At 43.9% G+C, this 26,623-nt stretch overlaps 1 protein-coding gene across 1 annotated transcript in view; it reads left to right on the top strand.

Moving 5' to 3' along the window:
• The first annotated feature begins 254 nt into the window (after positions 1–254).
• Positions 255–26,623, top strand: part of ADM2 (adrenomedullin 2) — a 66,559-nt gene continuing 40,190 nt past the window's right edge. The window contains exons 1-2 of the mRNA XM_088444450.1: positions 255–313; positions 1,276–1,460. Of these exons, the coding sequence (XP_088300576.1) occupies positions 1,348–1,460 (113 nt within the window). The 5' untranslated portion in view covers positions 255–313; positions 1,276–1,347. The remainder of the gene's footprint in view (positions 314–1,275; positions 1,461–26,623) is intronic.

Genomic DNA, 26,623 nt, shown 5'->3' with positions numbered 1-26,623 from the left:
TTGTTTAATGTAATTAGCTGTAAGAATTAGCTGTAAGTGTCTGCTGTTAAACTGGTGATAAAATAAAGTATAAACAATTATATCTTTTTTTTTGCATAGCTGATTTATATATTTAGACTTAGATGGGGCACAATATGAATCTTTATATTGCTGAAGTTGCAGTAGCCTCTTTCTAGAAACAGTTAAGCTGTTGTAGAACACTCCCATCCAGTATATATCCCCGCCCAATATTCAGGAGCTTGTACCTGTCCAGTCTCCTACTAGACTACACTATAGGAGAGCCGGCAGAAGGACAAGCTTCAGACACTGACAGGTTGGGACTGAGCTGATCTTGACCATATAAAGTTACTTTATCTGAAAGAGCTTAACATTTTATCAGAGCTGCAGGAGCATCTACTGCTGATAACTGGTTAGAAATTGAAATTAGGAGTGAAACTCTTGAACTAAAGGCAATGTTAAAGTCATATTTTAATATATATGTGGTGCTGTAAAGTGCACCCTGCTTTGAAATGAAAGAGATCTGCTTTATTTGATTATTTATCATAGGGAAACTCCTCAGTACATAAATTAGTGAATGCAGTCATCATTTTTTTCACAGTTTCAAAAATAATAAAATAAATGTATTATCATTTCTCAATGTGAGGTGGGAGGGGGGTGGGCAGGCAACATTGGTGTGTACTTTGGGAAGATATAACCAACCAGACTTGATTTTAGGAAATGGAAGTGGTTATTAAGTATTAGTATGGGATAGTAAGTACACCACTTTACAAGTCACCAGTGGGACCTAATAGTGAGTCATTTGAGATTTGGGACTGAATGTACATCAGTTACAGTATGTTGAGCTCAGGCTGCTGATTTCTTTTTCACTGATATGGTTGAGAAACATTAACACTATTATCCAAGCTTTATAGTTGGACTACAGGTTTTTAGATTGTTACATTGTTCTTCCTGCACAAAGCAGTAGTCATGTTAGTTTTGCAGGGTAAGTGGAGAGAATGGCTGTCACCCTGTGCTTTTGATTAGCATTCAGTAGATGTAGCAGGAGCATTTTGTGGCATTTCTGTGGACAGTCTGAATATGTATGAATAGTGAGTTTCAGGGATGTAAGCACTATTTTGCATTACCTTAGAGAATAATTCACGGGGGGAGAGTAGTAAACATGGGTGAAATAAATATCTTTAACTGGACATTAGTGGTAGATATGGTTGAACTTTTTCCCCCTACTTTTTTTTTTTTATTTGTTTAGTTTTATATCTTGCACTGTTTTATACCTAGGATACTGCCAGATTTCTGACTGTGTTGTATGGTACCGTGGCAGAATATTGGCTTCAAGCACCAGCTCTTGCCATGAGGTCATGGATGGCCGTGTTTCTGAGCTGTGTCAGCCTCTTGTGTGTGCAGCAGCTGACAGGCTTTTTGGCTTTGCCTTCTCCCCATCTTTCACTGCTGCCAACTCCCAGGTAAGGACAAACGTATGAAGTTTTATTTCACACGCAAACATAATGTAACACAACACATCCACCTTTCTTATTCTATGTCCCAAAAGCAGTGTGATTCAATGATACCTTTACACACAGGCACGTGATATCCTTTTGTTAGTTGTATGATTTATGTAAATACAGTAACATGGAGGCATAAGTAAATGACAGCTGGAAAACATTCTGAAATGTTAAAGCAGTGTTCAGGAGAAATCGGGTCATATTTTTTAATTATTATTATTATTTATATGTTATTTTTTTCTATTGACACTTTATTTTAAACTATACAAGGTATCAAAAAGTGAAGAAAAAAATCATCAAGAGCAAGTGTGTGCCAAGATTCGGTAAACTGGAAAGAGATCCAGATTGATTTCAAAGAGTTGTAGTTTAGTTTATTGTGAGCAAGTAGAAGAAATTTCCATAAGGAATTATGTTCCCTGTGGCTGCTAGATTTTGCCTCTGGATTAAGGGCGTCTTTACTGCAGTTAGAGTTCTGTTGTCACATGTATTTAGAGCTTATATGTGACCGGCAGGCTAGTAGGATCAGTAGGGTGTTTTTTTTTTTTTTTAAAGCTATATATATTTTTTTGTTATGGTCAGGAAGATTACATTTTAATGTCAGTCATTTACTGTTAATGTGCAATCATCCCCTATTGGAGGGGCATGTCAAATGTAAGGCTATATTACAAACTAATATTAATAGAACTGACTATAATTCACACTCTGAATATACTTGCCAAGTATTTTATAAAATAGATATCTCTGAGATGCTAATATATGTCAAAAGAGTTTTCATTGTATTGATTACTTATAGGAAAATGTACCACTATAGTGCAGAGGTTGTGTTACATTTTGTTATTGTATTCTAGTATGAATGGTTATTAGTATCATTTTATTTCAGTACTTGTCTCCATACCCATAACTTTTTTTTGTTACAAAATGCCTCTGTGTTCTACAGTTACACTCCCCCATAGGACCAGTCCAGCAGGTAACGCATTATCCATGCCACATAGCTACCCCTCCTCTGCTGTCTCGTCAAAGCTGTTATTCGTCAGAATCTGATGCAATGTCTTTGCAATGTTAAATCTTCTCTTTTAAATGAATCCAATGCTCTTACCGCAAGAACACGTGACATACTGACAGAGCATCATCACCTCACATTTTCCTACACATACTGTAATATGATAACATAAGGGAAAAGAGGGAGGGTGTAAATTCCATTCACAAATTTGCTGAATGGGATCCAAAATGATTGAGTGTATCAGTGTCACACAAGGATATGGCTTCTATCTACTGTATTTAGGGATTATAAAATTAAATTAAAGGCATTACTCAGTATGGCAGTTACAGCCACATTAAATGAGCTCTCAAAATAATCATGTAAAATAGTAAATGTATAAAGTCATGGAAAATGTGTGCGTACTGTATAACTTATAGGTTTTTGCTCAATTATTACTGCAATGTTTGTGGGGATTAAGAAACTATAAATGTATTTGCACTGTGTTGGCAGCACCTGATTGGTTTATTGCAGTACCAGTCAAATCTGATCCCACCCTTTAATATTATGTAGTCTATATATTGTTAATATCATACCTGCAAACATTCTATCAAACAAAATCGTGACAGAATAAGCTCCATCCAGTTCAACACAAACCCAAGTCCTGCTGAGCCCAAAAACCAAACTTTGGAATGAAACTCTGTTTTATTCAAGCACCAACCATATTGAGGTACTCAATCTGGGACTATACCACTGAAATCTGGTCAGTTGGGAGGAATGTGCACCCAATGGAAAGAACCATTGTTGCTCCACTATTACATAGAAGACTGCATTAAATATCCACCTAAAATAGGTATCTACTTTAAGGTTATGCATTACAGGCATGCGGCACATTCAGTTAGGAGCGGTAGCCGACGGAACATTTCTGGTTGGCTTCCGAGTTGTAACTCCAGAAGGGAGATTCTGCTAGCAGGCTTATGGAGGTACAAGCAGAATCTGCCTACCAATACAGGTGGAAATATGTGCAATTGAATGCACCCCATAATACTTGCCAGCATTTGAGATGTACTCTAACATTGCACTATTATGGCCAGGGTTGGACTGGCCCACAGGGGTACAGGGGAAATCCCCGGTGGGCCCCACTGCCTAAGGGCCTACCCCCTCTTCAAGGTGTTAGGTTCCAGAACTCAAATTATACATTGTTACTCTAGTAGATGGTCAGTTATCTAGTGGAGCAGTACCACTGATCAATATGGGTGATTGGTTCCCTTCTATAGAATCTACACCAGACATTGATTAGCCAAGCATTTTGGGTGACTGGCCACACCCCCTCTGATGAATAACTACACCCCTTAAGCATGGGCCCCTACCACTGCATTCCCCGGTGGACCCTTCATGCCCCAGTCCGACACTGATTATGGCATTAGAGAACCTTCCATATAAAGCAGGGATTGTAGCATGTGCCTTTGCATGAAAAGTGTGTCGTGCTCACAGAGAAAGATGATTTAGATTATCAGCAGGACTGACCAAGAGTCCAAATGGTATCTTAAAAATGATGCTTGTATTATCACAGGTCAGACCAGGCATTGGAATTTTTTTTTATAAAAACATACCCCCCAGCTGTCATAATTTTGGCGGTACAGTCCTGAGTTGCAGGACTAAATAAAGGGCAGAATTTTGTCCTAAAGTGGTAATTTCCAGTTGGGTCAGGACGGTGTATGGGTGGATTGGGAGTGAGATTTTTTTTGTCAAAGTTTCTCTGACATACCTAAATTTGGGAGGTATGTGTGTAGGTTTTTATAAACCAAGAATATTTTGCACATTAAATACCTTATGCTTTATTTTTGCACATGTTCTCTCTGAATGTTTTTATAAATGTACCCCAGTATGCAGAAAGTACACACGGCACCTTCCACAGATTATCTGGTAATATTATCAAAATAAAACTCTATGTGCCATATTCAATTTGGAGCGAAAAGTCCATTATCGGCGATAATTTATCGCCGATGACGTCATTTTCGCCATTTACACTTATCCCCATATTCAATTTCAAAGACTTTTCTCAGGTGCGAAAAGTCTTTGTTAAAAAACGGGGATACATTTTCACCACTAAAAAGTGTAGAATTGGGGTTTTGGGGTGCAGAATAATAAAATATAGCCTGCAGCCTTTTTAATGTCCCATTAAAGTAATCTGTGTAAAAAATTTTTTAAAAGTTCCTCAGGACACCCCAAAAAAGGTACTTTCATTTTGGAGGCGGGAAAAAAAATATTGGGGGACAAACATCTAAACTAGCAAAATTGATGCGGGTGGTTGCGGCAGGTGGATTTTTGTAGAATTTTAAACAATCACTTTAGGGACTTAAAAATATGCTTGCACCAATTTTCATGTACCCCAAATTTGATGGGACTAATTATTTTTTCCCCAAAAAAAACGCTAAGTGCTATTCTCTACCACTTCTTCAAAGCTGCATTTATGCACCTGCCGCGGCTATTTACAAACCACAATTACCTTCATCAGGCCAAATCGGGGATACCCATAGTGATCCCCCATGTCAGACCATCTTCTAGGGGGAGACAGGCTGATTTCCCCAAAAGTGACAGGACTTTTCGATACCTTTCTGCCGGGTCCCGTTTTCGGTGATTCCTAATTGAGGGAAGCAATCGGGAAGCCGAATGCCTAAATACCGGCTTCCCGACTGTCTTATCCCGGCATGGGTGAAATGCCGGGCGTCTAGATGTAGACGCCCACATTTCTCCGACGCTGGGAGACCGGCGCCCGGCATCCCGATCGTAGTGATGCCGGGCGCCGCGAGCGGACAGCCGCGGGGGGGGTTAGGTTTAGGGCTCCCGGGGGGGACTTAGGGTTAGGCACCCCCCGGGAGGGTTAGGGTTAGGCTAGGGAGAGGGAGGGTTAGGGTTAGGCACCCCCGGGGGGGACTTAGGGTTAGGCACCCCCCCGGGGGACTTAGGTTTAGGCAGCGGGGAAGGGGGTGGTTAGGGTTAGGCACTTAGAGGGGGGATTAGGGTTAGGCACTTGGGGGGGGAAGTTAGGGTTAGGCACCCCTAAGGAGGGTTAGGGTTAGGGGGGTTAGGTTAGGTTAGTACATACTTACCTATCCACGATCGGGATTTCCAGCCCTGTCGGGCTTCCGTTGCTTCGCACTCTGCTCCTGTCGGCCTGCCGCTGATGGGAATGCGGCCGGCGGTATATCATACCCATTTCCTAATTGAATACAGGGATCCGCAGCACGCGCCCGATACTTTATCCCAGTAAAAAACGGCGACCGACCTCGGACTTTTCGCCTGAAATTGATTATGCCCCTATATAGAGATCAGACAAATACTTTATTTTCTCTACATTTTCTATGTCTGATTCTGGGCAGGGTGCAGGCCCGCATCACAGTGGGGGCATGGCCACTCCAACGATGCATATCTATGTCATAATTTTGGGATTACCATGCGCTGGGGGCATGTACACCACTCCTAAGCTTAGCTGCAGACCGGTCAGAGTGCCAATACTGACCCCTGTCCATCACCAAAAGTGCCTACAAATGAGCTCATGAGTCTGAACCATGGAGCAATGGAAGAAGTTGGCCTGGTTTTCTTTTACGCCGGGTGCGTGTGTGTCAATAACTTTGGGAAGAGATGGCTGCAGGATTCTCTATGTGAAGAAGGCAAGCCAGCGGAGGCAGTGTGATGCTCTGGGCAATGTTCTGTGGGGTAACCTTGGGTCCTGGCATTTAATGTGGATGTTACATTGACAAATATCACTTACCTAAACATTGTTGCAAACCAACGGTATGCCCTGATGGCAGTGGCCTGTTTCAGCAAGATAATGCATCCTGCCAAACTGTAACATTTGTTCAGGAATGGTTTGAGGAACAAGAGTTCAAGGTGTTGACTTGTCCTCCAATTTCCCCAGATCTCTATCCAATCGAGCATCTGTGGGAAGTGCTGGAATAACAAGTCCGAGCCATGGAGGCTACACATCGCAACTTACAGGACTTGTTTTACTGGAGTTTGCAAGGCATTGCACTCATTTGATAAATTATTTACCAATATAGGACCTAAGGTTTTGATTCATTACTGCAGTGTGCCTGCGCATGATAGCATTGCGATTACGTACGCAGATACAAAGTCATCGCAGAGTGAGTGATGGGACGTCAGCATTTGGGGGTGGTGATGGGGGAGTGGTTGGAGAAACGCAGGTGTGCCTGTCCGTTTGAACGCCGTTTCCTGGGCGTGCATAAATTAGCCATTGCGACGGCATACACAACTTGAGTACTCACTGCGTTCAACGAGACTTGCTATTTCTGAGACAGGTTAGGGTGAGGGTCCTATGTTACTCGACGTTACCGATGTATATGCAGGACTGCGAGTTCTTACTGATGTGAGAAAGCTGTAGTGGGCGTCTCTATGCTGGCTGTGCGGTTGCAGACATTAGCATATTTTCACAGCAGAACTTCTTGCATAATTACAGCTGCGATCGCAATAGCGGTTTGTGCTGAATCATGTACCCTGAAGTAGTATATTTTTTTGAGGCACACATGTAGGGTATTTAACACAGCAGAGAGAAATAAACTCTGTGGGGACACTCTTAATTTTTAACAGTTAAAAAGTAACTTTATTTATTATAAAATATTATCAGAAACAAACATATATCTTCTTCTATTAATATGATCAGTGTCTAATCATGCAGTTATCACTGTTGTTTACATGAGCATATAAGCATTGAATAATTATTAATACTCATTGGCATTCTTCCATTTAATATTGGATGATGAACATATTTCAAGCATTGGTGACATCATAAATTGCAAATGCTGCTACTATGACTGAACATTTTTTAGCCATAACAAGGACAATTGTACTCTCTCTCTCTCTCTCTCTCTCTCTCTCTCTCTCTCTCTCTCTCTCTCTCAGCCAGTTTGATTATTGTAAATTTTTTAAACACAAAGAGGGGTATTCAATATGAAAGGTTAACTTCCCTGGCGAAGTTAACGTTTCATATCGGAGTTTTTTTCTGCGTAAAGGTATGGTGCGCGCTCCCGCTTATCCCCGTATTCAATATCAATTTAACGAAAACGGGAAACTCCGAAGTTGGATTTGCGTAAAGTTACGAATTTTTCTTTAAAATAATTGTAAGACCCCCCTAAAGTTGTAAAAATATGGGGGAACACTATGGGTACCCCTGTTTTAGCCTTTAATTGAAAGTCGGGGATTTAAATAGCCGGAGCAGGTGTTTTTTTCCCGACATTGAAGAAGTGATGCAGAAGAGCAGTTAGGTTATTTTTTTAGTTTTTTTTAAGTGGTCCCATCAAATTTGGGGTACATGAAAATGGGTACTAGCATATTTTGATGTCCCTAAAGTAAGTTTTTAAAAATTCTGCATTTGTGCACCTGCCGCTATAATTCTATTCTAGAAAACACCTGCCGCATACATGCAGAATAGCCCTGAACCTATTTACTTATTGTCTAACAATTTTTTCCCTTTTTTTTTTTTTGCACCCCAATTTTTAAATACATTTTTTGGGGTGTCCCTATTTTTTTTTTTAAACTTTTTTTGACACAGTTCTTTTTTAAATGTCAATCTCAGGGGTGCAGGCTATTTTTTTTAAGCCTGCACCCCTAAACCCCAATTCTGCGCTTTTTTTCGACACCTATTCAATGGTGAAAAGTTATCACCGTTTTTATCAAAGACTTTTCAAAACTGCGATAAGTCTTTGAAATTGAATACAGTGTAAAACTAAAATAAGTGATATTAAAGCAAAAACGTTAAAAAGTGCGATATTAATGCAAAAAACGATGTTATCGCACCCATATTGAATACCCCTAAGAGGGTCTCATTCAGACCCGCTCGCAAGCGCTGATGCGCTTGCAAGCGGGTCGATGTAGATGCCCTGTGCACGCGCAGCGGCCGCACTGCGTGTGCGCAAGCCCCGGAGCGAGAGAGAAATTATCTCGCTCCGGGGCTGTCACAAGCCGTGGCAGCGGCTTGTTTCCCACCGGCTCGGGACCTACACTGACTCAGAATCCGGTTCCGCTGATTACCAAGCACCGGGGATGCTGCAGAGAGTGACTCATACTCCATATGCTGCTTATTGGCTGCTCCTCCTATTTGTAGCTTCCAGATTCATTCCCCCTCGCTGGTTATAGAGTTTCCTCCAACAGCTCGGTCTGGTTGTTCCAGCTATCCTCCGTGATTGTCTACACTTCAGCCGCTGCTTCTATTTACCACTCTCCGTCTCCCTCCACGCTGCCTTCCAGGCTTCAGCAGGTAGCTCAATTATTCAAGACTGTTGTTCCACTCTTCTGTGAATGCTGATAGCTTGCTGTCTGTTTTCACCATCCACATGCTGTGCTCAGTATATGTAGACCCAAGCCTTTCGGTCCGTACTACCTCTGTATAATCAGCAGCTACAACTTTCTCAGCCCTACTGTGTGTAATCAAACTGTATATCATATGTGCCGACTATCTGGCTGCCCTTTCTGGGAGGGAGCAGCCAGATCGGCATTACTGGGGGGCGTGGCCAGCAAACGGGGGCGAGGCCGGCCAGATGACACGTTTTGTGGGCGGAGTGGGGGGCGGAGCCACGCAAGCGCGTCATTTTGGCCCTGCCCCTGCTACACACTGCCAATATTACAGGCAGTGTGATGCAGGGGGCGGAGCCAAAATGACACGAATCACGTCACCGCCCCCCTTCGCTGCCGGGGTTTTACAAACAATTGGGGTGGGACAGGAGGGGTCGGTGGCAGCCGGGAGACTTGCCTGCCTTCCCAGGAGGTCGGGAGCGGCACCCGATTTTCGGGAGGCTCCCGACAAAATCGGGAGGGTAGGCAAGTATGCTGTACATTTACACCTGAACTATTCACCATCCACATGCTGTGCTCAGTGTATGCAGGCCCAAGCCTTTGGGTCCATGCTTCCTCTGTATAATCAGCAGCTACAACTTTCTCAGCCCTACTGTGTGTAATCAAACTGTGCATTTACACCTGAACTATTCACCATCCACATGCTGTGCTCAGTGTATGCAGGCCCAAGCCTTTTGGTCTGTGCTTCGTCTGTATAATCAGCAGCTACAGCTTTCTCAGCCCTACTGTGTGTAATCAAACTGTACATTTACACCTGAACTATTTTCAGCCTGTCAGGCAACTGATCTAGCCAAGAAATCCTGCCCTCCCGGCAGGCAACTCATCTAGCCAAGAAATCCTGCCCTCCCGGCAGGCAACTCATCTAGCCAAGAAATCCTGTCCTCCCGGCAGGCAACTCATCTAACCAAGAAATCCTGCCCTCCCGGCAGGCAACTCATCTAGCCAAGAAATCCTGCCCTCCTGGCAGGCAACTCATCTAACCAAGTTATCCTGCCTTATCTGGTGAGACACTTTTCCATAACAGGGGCTTACTACAAAAGGAGTGGCTGCCGATGGTGATCGACAGCTAGCACCGTTTTGTAGGCGGGGCGCCGACGGAACGCCTGCCGTTTGTGGGCGGCCCCACTGACATCACTCGTAATGTCAATGGTGAGCTTCCGGCTCTAATAGAGCCGAAAGCTCACTGGGGCTTGCGGCAGATGAGACCCTACCACAAGGGTCTTGTCGCAAGCCCTGATGGTCGCGATGGTCTTCACCATCGCGACCATCAACCTGGCCGCTCGCTAAAGCTGTGGGTGGTCACCCACAGCCTAGCGAGCGGCCAGGAGGCCGGGCCGGAAAATAGATGCGGCCGCCCTCATTCAGAGCCTCTGAATGAGGTCCAGAGTATGCTACCTTTGTCTGTTTCCCAACATAATCACCTCCTCCATTTAAACCGTTATCATATCTGTCCATGAGGTTTACAATCCCCTTGTACTTGGCTGCCTTAAGTCCTTTGACCCAGATGTTGACTGCAAGCTACAACTCATCGCCACTTCCAAAATGTTTTCTGTCCAGGAACTCATTGGGGGGAATTCAATTGTTTTGCCGTCGGCTTTTTTTCTAGACACGCGACGGAGCAATTACATTGTTGCTCTGTCAGGGTGCAATAGCCTCCGGCGCCAGTATTTCTGCTTGCATCCTCAGGAGGGTGCGAGCAGAAATGTGTGAGAAACCCCCTGGTTAGGGCACGCTAAACACAGTTACGCGTCCTATCCAGAACTTTAGGCGGGTTTAGCCTTTTTACAAGGCTAAACCCGGGGCGAAGAGGGCGATAATTAATGAGCACCCAGAACAATTTAATTGCAACGCTGGGCGCTCATTAATTATCATGGCTTAAAAAAACAATTGAATCGCCCCCTTTGTGTATAGTGAACAGATGAAAATCGCTGGATTATTGAAAACCCGGCTCCCACCAAAAACTGTGACAAGTAATGGGGTTTCTGTTTGGTCTCCGTCATGCATGTTTGTTCATTCATTTCCCACCACTTTCTCACATCACCATACATCTGCTTTAAATTCTGATAAATTTCGGCAGGCCTCACTTCTTGCACATTCAAGAATTGAATAACACTCCACACTTATATATATAACAGCACTCCACTTACAGAGCATTTAGAAAGTAGGATAGGGAGACTGCCTGACCATGAACTGGAGAGGGTGAATGACCTGCGCGGCCGTATATATGTATATATATATAAAATGTCCAGAAGGCGCCACAGATGAAAAAATTTAGAATTTGAATCCTTAAAGAGTCCAATACCGTTACTTCTTTTATATATAATTGATCCCTACACTTTGGAGTTCTCCCGTTGGGGTAGTGGAATGGAGGGTATGGTATCTTCAATGAGTAGATGGTAGGTCTTTATACAGTCAGCTCTTATAATGAGACCCTTGCACCAGAAGCACCCAGAGAGTAGTACAACAGCTTTTAGTGTAAATTATTGCAAATTTATTTTGCAAAAAATTTAAAAGACAATGACATATACATGAAAAGCTTACTTCAATTAATAATAGAACACCATCAATGGTATATTGGCAACACTAATCCTTTATCTAGCTCTATTTTTGGGGTAAAGGAATCTTGGTTGTTGGCAGACCAATATGGCGGTTCCATATAAAATTACCCTATATAGAACCGCCATATTGGTCTGCCAACAACCAAGAACCAAGTTGTCACGGTAAGCAGAGTTTACAGCGACATAAAGCAGACAGGCTACTACACAGGTGTAAGAGGCATTATCAGAGGAGGCTCAACCAAACATAGCCACAAGGGTGGTGTGGGCTGCAAATGGAGGAGTATCAAGAACTGCCGCAGGTTCCTCGACAATCAACTAAATTCTGGAGGGTAGGAAATAATCCATACTGGTAGTATGTCGGCAAACAATGAATAGGACGGCCAACAATCACACAGTCAATAGAAAAATATAATGTCCGTCAGGCATGAGTCACTGGGCACTCATGGCCAGAAAATGAAGAGGTCCAGTGAGAGTACCACAGGGAGCAGGGCAGCCAACTGAGGAGCTGAAGATCCACAGTCTTCTAGGACACAGCAGACTACCACAGCCACCATGAACGCAGGCAGATGGAACCAGGTCCAATATGGCCACCGCAGGGTGAGTGTCACAGGCCTCATCCGTACCCTGCAGCAGACTGCCTAGATGGTATGCTCTGTAGGCACAGAGGAGCTGGAGCTGGGGAGCCTGACCCTTACTGCAGACTCTGGAAAACCAAGATGGTAAATGTATGGGCCGGCTCCAGGGGTCTGAGCACCCAGTGCCGGCCCGGTATGCTGCGCTCGAAGTGCGCAACTGAAATTGGGGGCGTGGCCTCATTACCATAGGCTAAGCCCCGTACGTGATGTTATTTGGGGGCGTTTCCAAATAATGTCAGGCTGGGGGTAAAGCCCAGCCCTCCGTCACTGACTGGGCTTCCCCCAGCCCTGTCCCATCTGTGAATGGATGCCGCACGCCCCTGTTCGACCGCACTGGTCGAACACTCCTAGAGCCGACCCTCGTAAATGTTAAGCTAGGCCAGCATTCATGACACCTGCGAACTCAGTGGATTGACGATGGGAAGGAAGCACCAAGCAGGTCCGGCACAGGGGTCAGCCGAAAGCAGAAGAGCCAGCAAGGAGGCTATCACAAATTGGAGACTTCCCATACCTTTCAGACTCAGACATTCATTCATTTCAGTTTCCAAGACATCCCAGGAACGCCTCCCTGGGATTAATTAATGCACCTATGTGCTCACCTGGTCAGCTAGACCAACGGGTATTGACTACCTCCTATTTAAACTAGTTTCTGTGTGCAACCCATTGCCTGAACAATGTGTTCCTATCCCGTATAGTTCAAGGCTCCAGGCTTAGTCCTTTATCCTGTGCTTGTGTCCTCTGTGTCTTCATCTGCTACTTCATGGGTCCTCCCTACTTACCATCTATGCTGAGTATCATTCACCTGCCTGCATTGCAGCTTCCACGCTGCATACAGACCTGTGTTCCATTACCTGTCAGCGCTGCATCATCCACGCTGCATACAGACCTGCACTACCACTTAAACTCAGTCAGCAAGTATAATACTTTCATCTGCCTGTGTACCATCACCTATTAGGCTGAGCCGGTGAGTTCTGCCGTGGTCTCAACCCATCATACCAAGGGGACATTGCATTCAAGTTACTTATGCTGTTATACTTTATGCTCAGTGGTTGTCCAGGTTATACTATTGTGCTGACTTATATTGGCTTCTCTGCAATGTGTGCTATTGTCTTGGGCTGGTTCAGAGAAGGATGCTGGTTCCAGAGCTAGGTCAGTGTGCAATATTTAGTCTGTGCACTGAGGTGTTCAGTAGCTGTATTACCTATCCTGACTCTCAGGGGTATATTTACTAAAGTGCAGATATTTAGAAGTGGAGATGTTGCCCATAGCAACCAATCAAATTCTAGCTATTATCGTCTAGAAGGTGCTAGATAAATGTTAAGTAAAATCTGATTGGTTCCTATGGGCAACATCTCCACTTCTAAAAACCTGCACTTTAGTAAATATGCCGCTCAGTTTCTGAGTTCCTCACTGGTTCCAGTTCCAGGTTTTGCGTCAGAGCTGTACCAGAGTTGCAGCTTTTCCAAGTTGTACTCTGACTACATAAGACTCCAATGCCTGGCTTGAGTTCTGAGTTCTTATCTACCAGTACTATACTATTCTGAGTTCCAGGGGTCACCCTTGTCGCTGGAGTATATTCCTGGTCTTACTGGCCTTCACAGGTCAGTAGACGAGGGGTTGCCCAGTGGACCTGGACTGTTCACCATGGTTCCAGTCCAGTATCCTTGCATATCACAAGTTCATACCCATGAGCCAGTATTTCATCAAGCCAGCTCGTTTCCCATGCATGTCGGTCAGACCTAAGGGTCCCGAACTGGATCTACAAAATAACCACACCGTGACAGAGGCCAGCACCAGCAACAATGGTGCACTCCCTCGGCTGTGGTGACATCAGCCCCGAAATCGAGCCCACGGCTTTAAGCTGAAGTGAGGGCTTGGGTCCTGGATATGCTCCGATCGGGCTGCAGTTGTGACCAGATGAACCCCATAGGCAGCAAGTCTGCAGGAGCTCAAAATTAAAGATAAAGTTATAGACATACACAAGCTAGGAAAATTATACAAAATAATGTCCAAGTACTTGGATATCCCAGTGAGCACTGTTGGAGCATTTGTGATGAAATAGAAGTGTCACGGCTGCCAACACTTGAGACTCCTGGAGGGAGGCAGGCCTACTAGGCACAATAAACTGGGGTGGTCTTAGGAATGACCTTTTCATGAAACTCAGTAGCACAGGATAAAAGTAAAATAGAATTTATTAAATTATTAAAGTCTCAAACAGCACAGGGGTTCACATATGCAATAATAAGTATAGGAGAAAATCCCCAAATATATATATGCAGTCTTTAACATATAAGAACTAAAACCTGGATGTTCCTATATATAGTATGTATGCTCAGGGGACATGCTCTGTACATCACCCTGATATTATTATTATTATTATTATCCTTTATTTATGTGGCGCCACAAGTGTTACGCAGCGCCTTACATAGTTAATACAACTAATAGGTGAACAAGAAACAAGTAACTTACAGTACATTACAGTGCAGGACAAGTACACGACTTATATACTTTGCTGAATAGTGATTAAAGCACTCACAATAAGCTGCCGGGAGTTGGCAGTCCCGTGTTAGGTGCCCTAATGGGGAGTAGAGAGTAGAAGAAAATTTAAAGAGAAGCACATGAGGGAAGAGGTCCCTGCTCATGAGAGCTTACATTCTAATATGATATTGACCACGTATTCTTTCATCATTGATTCTTCAGCAACGCTGCCTTTCTTTCTTCCTCCACCCCCTCTCCTTTTTTCTAATATTTGTATTTTTTGCTGTTATTTTTGTGTTTTTATCCAGATATCCATATGTATTGTTTTACTTTTCTTTGGATATTATAATATTGTTTAAGGGCTATTTTTGTACTGTTATACAATTATTATTCAAACTGGGACTATATTTCTACTTCCCTAATGTATGTTTAGCGTCTGAATCCACACACCAGTTTGCTTTTCCCATGTTACCTTTGTATAACTATTGCACATTGTTATTTACTGTTATTGATATCTGCCTGTAACATGTTCTATTTTTTCTGTCACTTGATTTTTGAAAATCCAAAATAAACAGATCTTTAGAAAAAAAAAACATACAAGAACTAACATGGTAGGGAACCCCGAGTCCAGTATGAGGCTAACACCTCAGGATGGCATTGAGGACCTTTGCCAGGGTAGAACCCTGTAGTAATGGAAATCTGGAGCAGAGCGAGCCCTGCAGAATAATATGGTTCCGGGACAGGGCCGAGCCCTGTGGTGCAGTGAGAGATGAAACAAACTTGAGTCTTGTGGTGTAGTGAAATCGGAGCAGGGTTAAGCCCTGTAAGGCGATGAGATTCCAGAACAGGGTTGAGCCCTGCGGCGTGGCTAGAGTTCGGAGCGGGGTTGATCCCCGTGATGCAGAAAAGATTGAAGCAGGGTTGAGCCCTGTGATGCGATGAGATTAAAGAACGGGGTTGAGCCCTGTGACGTGGCTAGAGTTCGGAGCAGGGTTGAGCCCCGTGATGTGGAGAAGGTTGTAGCAGGGTTGAGCCCTGTGATGTGATGAAATTCTGGGACAGGGTTGAGCCCTGCAGCGTGGCTAGAGTTCAAAGCGGGGTTGAGCCCCGTGATGCAAAGGTGATACTGTAACGATGCAGTTGACAACTGTAATAAGGATGAGTTCAATATCCACAGGAATGGAAAGACAACAGGCAAAGTAAATAGTGCAGCAAAAAGATGAAACCACAGTGATGGAGCAGTAAGCAATACGTAGGCAATAGGAATGCTGGGCTCTGTAGTGCAGCGGGTAACTGGCATCAGAAGTTCATCTGGAATATAACAAAGTCCACAGCAATCCACAGGCACAGCGGAGATCTGGCAGGAGTCTAAGAAAAGACCTGAAAGCAACGTTGCACAGACACTGAGACACAGTTAGTAACAGGCTTTATACTAGATATCTGTGATCCATAGGAAGTTTCAGAACATGTGACCCAAATGGAATCAGGTTTGAAATAATGAGTAATCTAGGAATCCCACAACCTGACGAAACCTGGGAAACAGATGATCACTTTAACACTCTATCCCCTGAATGAGAAGCATGCCAGCAAGCAGGATAGCTCCTCCAACGACCACAATGGAACTTTGGCAAAAGTAGTCTATCTTTATGTACTGAAGTAGTCGCAGTCCTGACAAGAAGCTGCACGAAACCCAGGGGCGCAGAGAGGGGGGGAGCGCATACGGCGGGGGTCCGGCACTGCTCCCCCTCCCTCTTATGTCACAGCAGCCCAGCACACGCTGCTGTTTGCTGGGCTGCACTGGGAGACTGACCGTGGCTGCTAAAGCAGCAGCCGGAGCAGTCTCCTATGGGGGAGCGATCACACTGATCGTGCCCCCCATTGGCTGTGCGCCGGGCTGCAGGGCACACAGCACCCACCTCCCCAGCGCGCGGCTCTGCACAAATGTTTTTGTTCCTTTTTTTTCCCTAAGGGGGCATGACCACGCCTCCCACGATTAGGCCACACACCCTGGGCCCGGCACGACTGTCGGGGGCCCTGACTATACCACCCAGGCACTGTCTAGGCAAGACAGCATCCCAAAACTCAGTGCCAGAGCGAGGGGAAGACTTGTGAGGGAAGCTATAGAGAGGCCAACTATCACTTTGTAGGAGCTACAGCGTTCATTGGCTGAGAGTGAAGTGAAGGTGCACCAGTCAACCATAACCAGCTCTGCATACAAGTAGCTTATAAGGGTGGGTGGCTAGAAAAAATGGTCATTAGTGAAGAAAAATCACATCAAAGAACATCTGGAGTTTGCAAGAAAATATCAGACTGACTCAGCTAAAATGTGGGATAAGGTTCAGATGAGACAAAAAGGAAACTTTTTGGCCCCAATTCGTAACGCATGTTTGTGGCGCAAATCTAATACAACCCATTCCTCAGCAAATATCATCTCAACAGTAGGGTATGGGATGGCACCATCATGTTGTTGGGATACTTTTCCTCAGTGGAGAATGAGCATCATGTTAAAATTGTTGGATTGATGGATAATGCAAAATACAAGTAGATGCTGCAAGACATCTTCAGTCTGCTAGAACACTAAAGCTTGAAAAAAGTTTACCTTTCAGCATGACAATGATCTCAGGCAAAGGGCAAAGCAACAATGGCGTGGTAGAGCAAGAAAAAAGTGAATAATCTACAATGGCCAAGTCAAACTCCAGTTCTCAATCCAACTGAGAATCACTGACACTATTTGAAAATTGCATTCCACAAAAATTATACAACCAAAGTGTGCAAACTTGGTAGAAACTTATTCCAACAGACTTAAAGCTGTTATTGCAGCAACAGATGGCTCTAGTACTAGTCTGCTGTGGTGAATACATACCAATAATAATTTTACAGTTTAAAAAAAAAAAAATTTGCAGACAAATAATGAATTATGAGTTTTAAAGTTTTGTATAAAAGTCTACTGGTTAACAAAAAAATACTGCTTGGAACAATCTGTCAGTGTCATTTGTAATACAGACACATTTGTTGACTTTTTGAAGGATTGAATATTTTTTGTAAGCCACCGTGAATAAATGTGTGTGTGTGTATATGTATGAATGAAGCCTAGCCCAAGGTGTACGTGTGAATCTGCAGGCAGTCTCTCTCTCTCTTTCTCCCCTTCTCCAGCCTCCACATCCCTTCATTCTCTTCTCTACCTACTCCATTAATCTACTTGTCATCTTTCCCACTCTACTTTACTTTCCTTTCTCTGCTCATGTTTTTATCCTCATTTCATCAGTAAATATACAGATTTAAATTGTTTCAGGGTTACTTTACAATGAAAACAAAACTGTCAAATGCAGATCAACCTATTAGAGCTCTGTAATTTTAATAGCTTACTATTTAAGCCCTAAACATTCCTTGATTTTGTGTGAGAATAGCTAGCTGGCATTACTTACTGCTATAACAATTGGCAGGGTCACAGTCAGGGGAATACAAATGTATAGGACCAGTGTGATGACCAAGACTACCAACACTGATGATTTAGGCCATGAATTGCTTCTTATTCATCTTATTCACAGACTGCCTTATAAATCAGAGGACGTTTGCGTCCGGGATCAATACATCTTCTAGAGTCAACACATCTTCTATACATCACTGTGTATCTCCAACCCGGACTCCGCTCCCACCACTCCTACTCCTCTTCTCTTCCTACCTTTTGCCCCAGCCTTTTATGCACTCTATGTTCCAGGGGTATGCGTTAGGCATCCCGGCAGTCAGGATGCTGACGCTATTATTACCTGCGCCAAAATCCTGATGCCGGTTAGAAGCCTGGCGCCAAAATCCCAACCGTCGGGATACCGAAGATAAGTATCAGGGTGTTAGGGGGGGTTAGATTTAAGGTGCAGGGTTAGAGTTAGGCACTAGGGGTAGGGTTAAGGTTAGGCACTAAGGGGGGTGGGTTAGGGTTAGACACCGGGGAGGGGGAGGTTAGGGTCAGGCACTAGTAGGGGAGGTTAAGGTTAGGCACCAAAAAGGGGGGGTAGGGACAGGGGGAGGGTTAGTATACCAACAAACAAGTGTCGGTATGTTAACCCTTTCGAGATGCCAGCGTCGGGATTCTACCTGCCGGGTCCCAAGCACCGGCATCTCATACCGATTCCCCCCCAGGAAGAAGATGGTAATATAAGTAGAACAGGAAATATGAACCTGTTTGTCTGAGGTTTCCTATTCCCCCCGCCATGTGCCTGTTTCAGTCTCCCCCTTTGTCTACAGTTTAGTATATGAACCTCTGCCCCAATTTCCTCATGTGTGAGTCTGTGTGTGTTTGGGGGGATCCTAGTATACACCTTCTTTGGGCACCAGAGCTTCACGCAGCACCTTTGCGCCCATCAGGTCATAGCATGTGGGGATGTCATAGAGGGGTGGTCCTGCATGTTCCATTTGTACTGAGCCCTACAATTCCTGATGACAGCCTTGTCGAATAGCTTGATTTCACAGCGTGTACGGCCACATAATGCCTGGTAATTATCCTACCAAAGTGAATGCAGTTATTATCAGACTTATCAGAATATGAAAGTTACCATCCTGTATATGGAATCAGCGTTTGATTGCATTAACAGAACCTAGTGAATGAATGTACAGAAGGATGGAATTTGTTGTTTGGACTGTGTGCTGAACGAGTGAATCTTATCTGCTGATACACATGAGAATGCAAACAATGGAAAAAGTAAAACATCACTTCAAAGTCCAACCTTCTAACATGTCAGATCCAACCCATTTATTAATTTTAAGTTTTCTGGGGGGGTTTTTCTCCTGAAATACTGCTTGCTTTACCTTTATGTCTTAAATGACTCATCAGAGTGAAGGGAGTGAAGACTGTTATAATCACTTGGGTCCAGTTAGTGTGCAGGGTCGGCACCCGGTCTACTAGAACTCTGGAGCTCATTCAGACCCGTTCACTAAGAGGCAAACGCTCGCTGCTGCCGATGGTATGCATTGTGCGCATGTGTATGCATCGCAGTGCGCGTGCGCATACCTAAGCGAAAGTTCACATAGACAGTCCAGCAGAGTGAGTGACAGGGGAAGCCGTTTGTAGGTGGTAACAGGGGCTGGCCATTAAAAACGGGGGAGTGGAGGTGCAAACCCAGGCGCGCCTGAGCATCTCAACTGCGTTTTAGAGGTGTGCATAATTAAAAGTCAGCATCATAGTACACGTCACCTGGTCTGTTTTACACTGAAGTGCTCACAGTGCTTGCAACAGGGTATGGTCAACCTCAAGCGCTGCGATCGTATCCGATGTTACCTGATGTTACCCAATGGTTGCATACACTTCCTGGACATGACGTGCACAAATGAGCGTCTTAAGACAGGCTGGTGGGTGTCTGCATACACTATGTGATCGCTCTCTAAGAAATACTGGGCGTGCTAATGCATTGCTGTGCGATTGCACTGCCTACGCAGTTTGCATACATATCGTGCGAGTGGCTCTGAATCAGCTCCTCTGTGCAAGAATATTTTGAAAGCTGTCCCTACAAACTGCGTATCAATAAAACCTTATTATTAACAGAAAAAATATTTACTTGTTTTTAATTAAAAAATATATATATTACACAAAAGAGAAACAAAGAAATACAAAAGTCTCAATATACCCCTCCACAATTAGTGCCCGCATTATCACATTACCCTGAAAATGTACTGTCCCTACTCCTTTATCACATTAATTCTCCTGTAAATGTACTCCCCTCACTCCTTCATCACATTAATTATCCTGTAAATGTACTCTCCTGACTCCTTTGTCACATTAATTCTCCTGTAAATGTACTCTCCTCACTCCTTTATCACATTAATTCTCCTGTAAATGTACTCTCCTGACTCCTTTATCACTTTAATTCTCCTGTAAATGTACTCTCCTCACTCCTTTATCACATTAATTCTCCTGTAAATGTACTCTCCTCACTCCTTTATCACATTAATTCTCCTGTAAATGTACTCTCCTCACTCCTTTATCACATTAATTCTCCTGTAAATGTACTCTCCTGACTCCTTATATCACATTAATTCTCCTGTAAATGTACTCTCCTGGCTCCTTTATCACATTAATTCTCCTGTAAATGTACTCTCCTCACTCCTTTATCACATTAATTCTCCTGTAAATGTACTCTCCTCACTCCTTTATCACATTAATTCTCCTGTAAATGTACTCTCCTCACTCCTTTATCACATTAATTCTCCTGTAAATGTACTCTCCTCACTCCTTTATCACATTAATTCTCCTGTAAATGTACTCTCCTGACTCCTTATATCACATTAATTCTCCTGTAAATGTACTCTCCTCACTCCTTTATCACATTAATTCTCCTGTAAATGTACTCTCCTCACTCCTTTATCACATTAATTCTCCTGTAAATGTACTCTCCTCACTCCTTTATCACATTAATTCTCCTGTAAATGTACTCTCCTGACTCCTTATATCACATTAATTCTCCTGTAAATGTACTCTCCTCACTCCTTTATCACATTAATTCTCCTGTAAATGTACTCTCCTCACTCCTTTATCACATTAATTCTCCTGTAAATGTACTCTCCTCACTCCTTTATCACATTAATTCTCCTGTAAATGTACTCTCCTCACTCCTTTATCACATTAATTCTCCTGTAAATGTACTCTCCTCACTCCTTTATCACATTAATTCTCCTGTAAATGTACTCTCCTCACTCCTTTATCACATTAATTCTCCTGTAAATGTACTCTCCTCACTCCTTTATCACATTAATTCTCCTGTAAATGTACTCTCCTCACTCATTTATCACATTAATTCTCCTGTAAATGTACTCTCCTGACTCCTTATATCACATTAATTCTCCTGTAAATGTACTCTCCTCACTCCTTTATCACATTAATTCTCCTGTAAATGTACTCTCCTCATTCCTTTATCACATTAATTCTCCTGTAAATGTACTCTCCTCACTCCTTTATCACATTAATTCTCCTGTAAATGTACTCTCCTCACTCCTTTGTCACATTAATTCTCCTGTAAATGTACCCTCCTCACTCCTTTGTCACATTAATTCTCCTGTAAATGTACTCTCCTCACTCCTTTATCACATTAATTCTCCTGTAAATGTACTCTCCTGGCTCCTTTATCACATTAATTCTCCTGTAAATGTACTCTCCTCACTCCTTTATCACATTAATTCTCCTGTAAATGTACTCTCCTGACTCCTTTATCTCATTAATTCTCCTGTAAATGTACTCTCCTGACTCCTTTATCACATTAATTCTCCTGTAAATGTACTCTCCTCACTCCTTTATCACATTAATTCTCCTGTAAATGTACTCTCCTCACTCCTTTATCACATTAATTCTCCTGTAAATGTACTCTCCTCACTCCTTTATCACATTAATTCTCCTGTAAATGTACTCTCCTCACTCCTTTATCACATTAATTCTCCTGTAAATGTACTCTCCTGACTCCTTATATCACATTAATTCTCCTGTAAATGTACTCTCCTCACTCCTTTATCACATTAATTCTCCTGTAAATGTACTCTCCTCACTCCTTTATCACATTAATTCTCCTGTAAATGTACTCTCCTCACTCCTTTGTCACATTAATTCTCCTGTAAATGTACTCTCCTCACTCCTTTGTCACATTAATTCTCCTGTAAATGTACTCTCCTGGCTCCTTTATCACATTAATTCTCCTGTAAATGTACTCTCCTCACTCCTTTATCACATTAATTCTCCTGTAAATGTACTCTCCTCACTCCTTTATCACATTAATTCTCCTGTAAATGTACTCTCCTGACTCCTTTATCACATTAATTCTCCTGTAAATGTACTCCCCTCACTCCTTCATCACATTAATTATCCTGTAAATGTACTCTCCTGACTCCTTTATCACATTAATTCTCCTGTAAATGTACTCTCCTCACTCCTTTATCACATTAATTCTCCTGTAAATGTACTCTCCTCACTCCTTTATCACATTAATTCTCCTGTAAATGTACTCTCCTCACTCCTTATATCACATTAATTCTCCTGTAAATGTACTCTCCTCACTCCTTTATCACATTAATTCTCCTGTAAATGTACTCTCCTCACTCCTTTATCACATTAATTCCCCTGTAGATGTACTGTCCCCACTCCTTTATCACATTAACCACTTGCCTGGCACGGTCGTATCAGATACGACCAGTCAGAAATGCCCATTAGGCGGCTGTGGGAAGCTAATCTTCCCGCAGCCGCCTACATCAGAGGGACCTTCTGGTCCCTCTGCAAGCGTGGCTGCCTCTCTAGCGTGTCCCGATCACTGCTGGCCACAGTGATCGGGCAGCATCGGCAGACCACTATGTGATCACTGTGTTTGAAGGAGCAGCAGCCACGACTTTGGCTGCTGCTTCCAGGTAGCCCAGCACACTCCATCCGGCCTCAGCTCCTCCCCAATGATATATACATATATATACACATATACACACATGTTCGATATATATCTGTATACATATCTATCGATATATATATACAGATATATATATATATATATATGTATATATATCACAGAGCCTCTGAATAGGGATGGCAGCCGACCATCGATGGTTTGTGAACACCCTCCCTCATCCCCGAACATGCCCAACCTGTCGTCATCAGCAGGTTGGCCTGCATGTTCAGGTGATGATTGATGTCGAAAACCACCAGCGGGAGTGCGCATCGCTGGCTGTTTTCGATATTTTAAAGCACGATTTGTGAATGATTAATGAGCGGTTGAACGATAACGATGTCATTATCGTTCAATCACTCATATTAATCGCCTAGTGGATACACACCTTTAGGAGAAGTATAGTATTACAGCTGTAACAGAATAAACATATGCATAATTATGCTGTCTTTTCAAATAGCTGTTTAATATGTGTTTGCAGGAATATGAAACGTCTGCTGTAATGAGGTGCTACATTGAAGTGACTCTTTTGTTTATTATGACTGGTGCATTTTAAATTTGGGAAAATAATGATTTGTTATTTTAGGCAACAGAACATCAGGATGTTTTTAAATAAATATATATACATAGAGAGAGAGAGAGTACAAAAGTTTATAATTTCAGTATGATCAGCAGAGGACAGAGAGTGTGTTTGTGTGTTTGCTTAGCTTTACACAAATGTGTGTGAACATAGACTTAGGGGTAAATTTACTAAGAATCGAGTTTGGTCGAGATGACAATCTCGAGTGAGTTTAGGCATGTTTTTCATCTCACAAATTTACTAAAGACAAATTCTGGTGGGTTTGGGAGAGATTTCTCTCTTCTCGCTTGTAAAACTCTGGTGAGATCGCAAACTCGAAACAACTTACCATCGGGCAAACTCGGAAGTACTTTTCATTAAAAGATGCAACTCGGAATTTACCAAGAATCGAGATTACAGTCTCGGGTGAGATTGGAGCAAACTCGCAGAGAAATTGAAGTTTCAAACACTCCACCTCCTGAGCTTTGAGTTTTGCAGAAACCTACACAGATCAGTGTTATTTGTGTATGTGTTTGCATGTGTACCTAATTTAAAGTGTTTTTATAAAAAAATTTATGTAGGGTCCCCCACCAAAAGCATAACCAGCCCCAGACTGCTCAGCCAGTCCTGGTTCCTAAAATTATGGAGAACAAAATGAGTAGGGTTCCCCCATAATTTAGGAATCAGCACCTGGCTGCAGGGCCAGTGCTGGTTTTAAATATAGGGGGAAAGAAAATGCGTAGGGGTCCCCCAAAGACCCGTACGCTCTACAGTTAGCGGCTGCTGATTGGCTGCCGGCTCCTGACAGTTCACACTGATCAGTGTGAGCTGGGTAGTGGTGTATGCAATCGCACACATACACTGCTAATGTAAGTATCTGGATCTGGTTGCGTTTTGTTTTTTGTTGCCAAGACCCTGGATGCTACGGAGACCAGTGCAAGGATGGAAGTGAGTATAAGATCTTTTTTTCAGGTACTCCAAATGGGTTCTACGGGACAAGTGGACGTGACCAGTTGGCACAGGTAAGTATGTATGAGTGAGGTAGATAGGTATGTAATAAAGTTTTACTTTAGACGGTGTGTGTGTACTGTGTTTTTTTAACAATTTATTTTACAGTGGAGGTATGGGTGCTGCCAGCTGGTTATGTTTTTTTTGGGGGGGACCCTACTTCATTTTTTTTAAGATTTAACCCTTGCATAAAAGGTAGACCACACAAGCAGCCTTCACATATCTCCCTAATATGTGCAGGCTGCTTGCTCGGGAGAGTTTTGCAGAGAGAAGACAATGCAATCTCGGGTGAGTAATCTCATCTAAACTTGCTACTCGGGGGAGAAATCTTGATATGCTTCACCATCGGCCACCTAATTTTCAGCTAAACTCACTTCTTTTAAATTTGCGAATTTAAAAAACGGGATAATCACACGAGTTTCGGCGATGCAAATCGAGTTTAAAAAAAAAAAATCGATTCTTACTAAATTTAAATTTACCCCTTAGGGTGGCTACACACCTGAACGATATCGGCCCGATTTGGCCGATTTAGCCAAATCGGAATGACAAATTATGCATATCGTGCAGTGTGTATGCTCAATTTGCACGTTCCCGCGCAATATCGTGTGATTGGCTGTGCTGCACAGCAGGGGCTCGCTGGCAACTTTTAGCCTGGGGGGCAAATGCATGCAGGCGGCCCTGGCAGAGGAGTAGCGTGTAGCCAGGGTGCCCGAAGAACATGCATGCTACGGCGCTGCCCCCCCTCAAGTGTTTCAGGGAGGAGGCGGGTCCATATGGAATTAATGTAAGGTAAAAATAAAGATTAGGGGCAGTCCCCTGTTGTACTGCCCATATGCAGTGCCCCCGTGTGCCACAGGAGATAACACCCTTATGCAGGCCTCCAGTAGTGCCCCCAGTAGTGATCCCCCCCTGTGCAGTGCCCCTTGTGCCCCCAGTAGTGGTCCCCCCTGTTCAGTGCCCCAGTAGTAAGCCCCTTATATAGTGCCCCCAATAGTGGTACCCCCTATGCAGTGCCCCCAGTAGCAGTCCACCCCCCCATGCAGTGCCCCCAATAGTGGTAACCCTTATGCAATGTCCCTTAAATAGAGGCCCCAGTTGTAGTCTCCCCCCTATGCAGTACTCCCAGTATTGCCCTTTATATAGAGCCCCCAGCAGTGGTCCCTCGCAGTGCCCCCAGTGTTAGTCCCCTCCCCCTATGTAGTGCCCCTAGTAGTAGTCCCCTCCCCCCTATGCAGTGCCCCTAGTAGTAGTCCCCTCCCCTTGTAGTGCCCCTAGTAGTAGTCCCCTCCCCTTGTAGTGCCTCCAGTAGTAGCCCCCCCTTGTAGTGCCCCCAGTAGTAGTAGTCCCCCCTTGTAGTTCCCCCAGTAGTAGTAGTCCCTCCCTTGTAGTGCTCCCAGTAGTAGTAGTCCCCCCCCTTGTAGTGCCCCCAGTAGTAATCCACCCCCCTGGTAGTGCCCCCAGTAGTAATCCCCCGCGGTAGTGCCACCATAGAAATCCCCCCCATAGTAGTGCCCCCATAGTAATCCCCCCCTGGTAGTGCCCCCAGTAGCGAGAGACGTAATAAAAAAAACAACAAAAAAACAAAACACTTACCTGAAACTCCCACTCCCGACGCTTCCACTGGCTCCTCTGGCCGCTTTGCATTATGGGAGAGACGTCATCATGACGACGGCTCTCCCATTACCCACTGCGGGAGCCGGAAGATGGCTCCCGCAGTGGGAGCAGCAGCAGCCGATGAGAGTCTGACAGACTCTCAGCGGCTGCTGATTGTTTGTGCTGTGTAGCGCTGACCGAACTCCATCCGGTCAGCGCTACACACGCGGTGCAGACTACCCGCGGCCTGCATGACGCTGCGGCCCGGGGGCACATGGCACCCTGCCCCCCGGCCCAACCCGCCACTGCTGCACAGTAAATCACACGATATCGCATGTGAGTCTGTACATAATGAAGGACGGAACTGTCATTAAAGCTTTTTAAGTGTGTACCGGCAATCATGGGATGTCCAGGGTGAAGGCAAATCGCCCTGAACATCGGCACGATTGGCGGTCGTTTAGGTGTGTACCCAGCCTTAGAGTGTAGAAAAGGACAAGACTGATAGGTAAATAGGGACAGACAGTGTATTTCTCTCATTTC

The sequence above is a fragment of the Taudactylus pleione genome, unplaced genomic scaffold (genome assembly GCF_031769625.1).
Source record: "Taudactylus pleione unplaced genomic scaffold, aTauple2 ptg000019l, whole genome shotgun sequence".
Lineage (NCBI taxonomy): Eukaryota > Metazoa > Chordata > Amphibia > Anura > Myobatrachidae > Taudactylus > Taudactylus pleione.
This window is presented reverse-complemented; position numbering and strand designations above follow the sequence as displayed.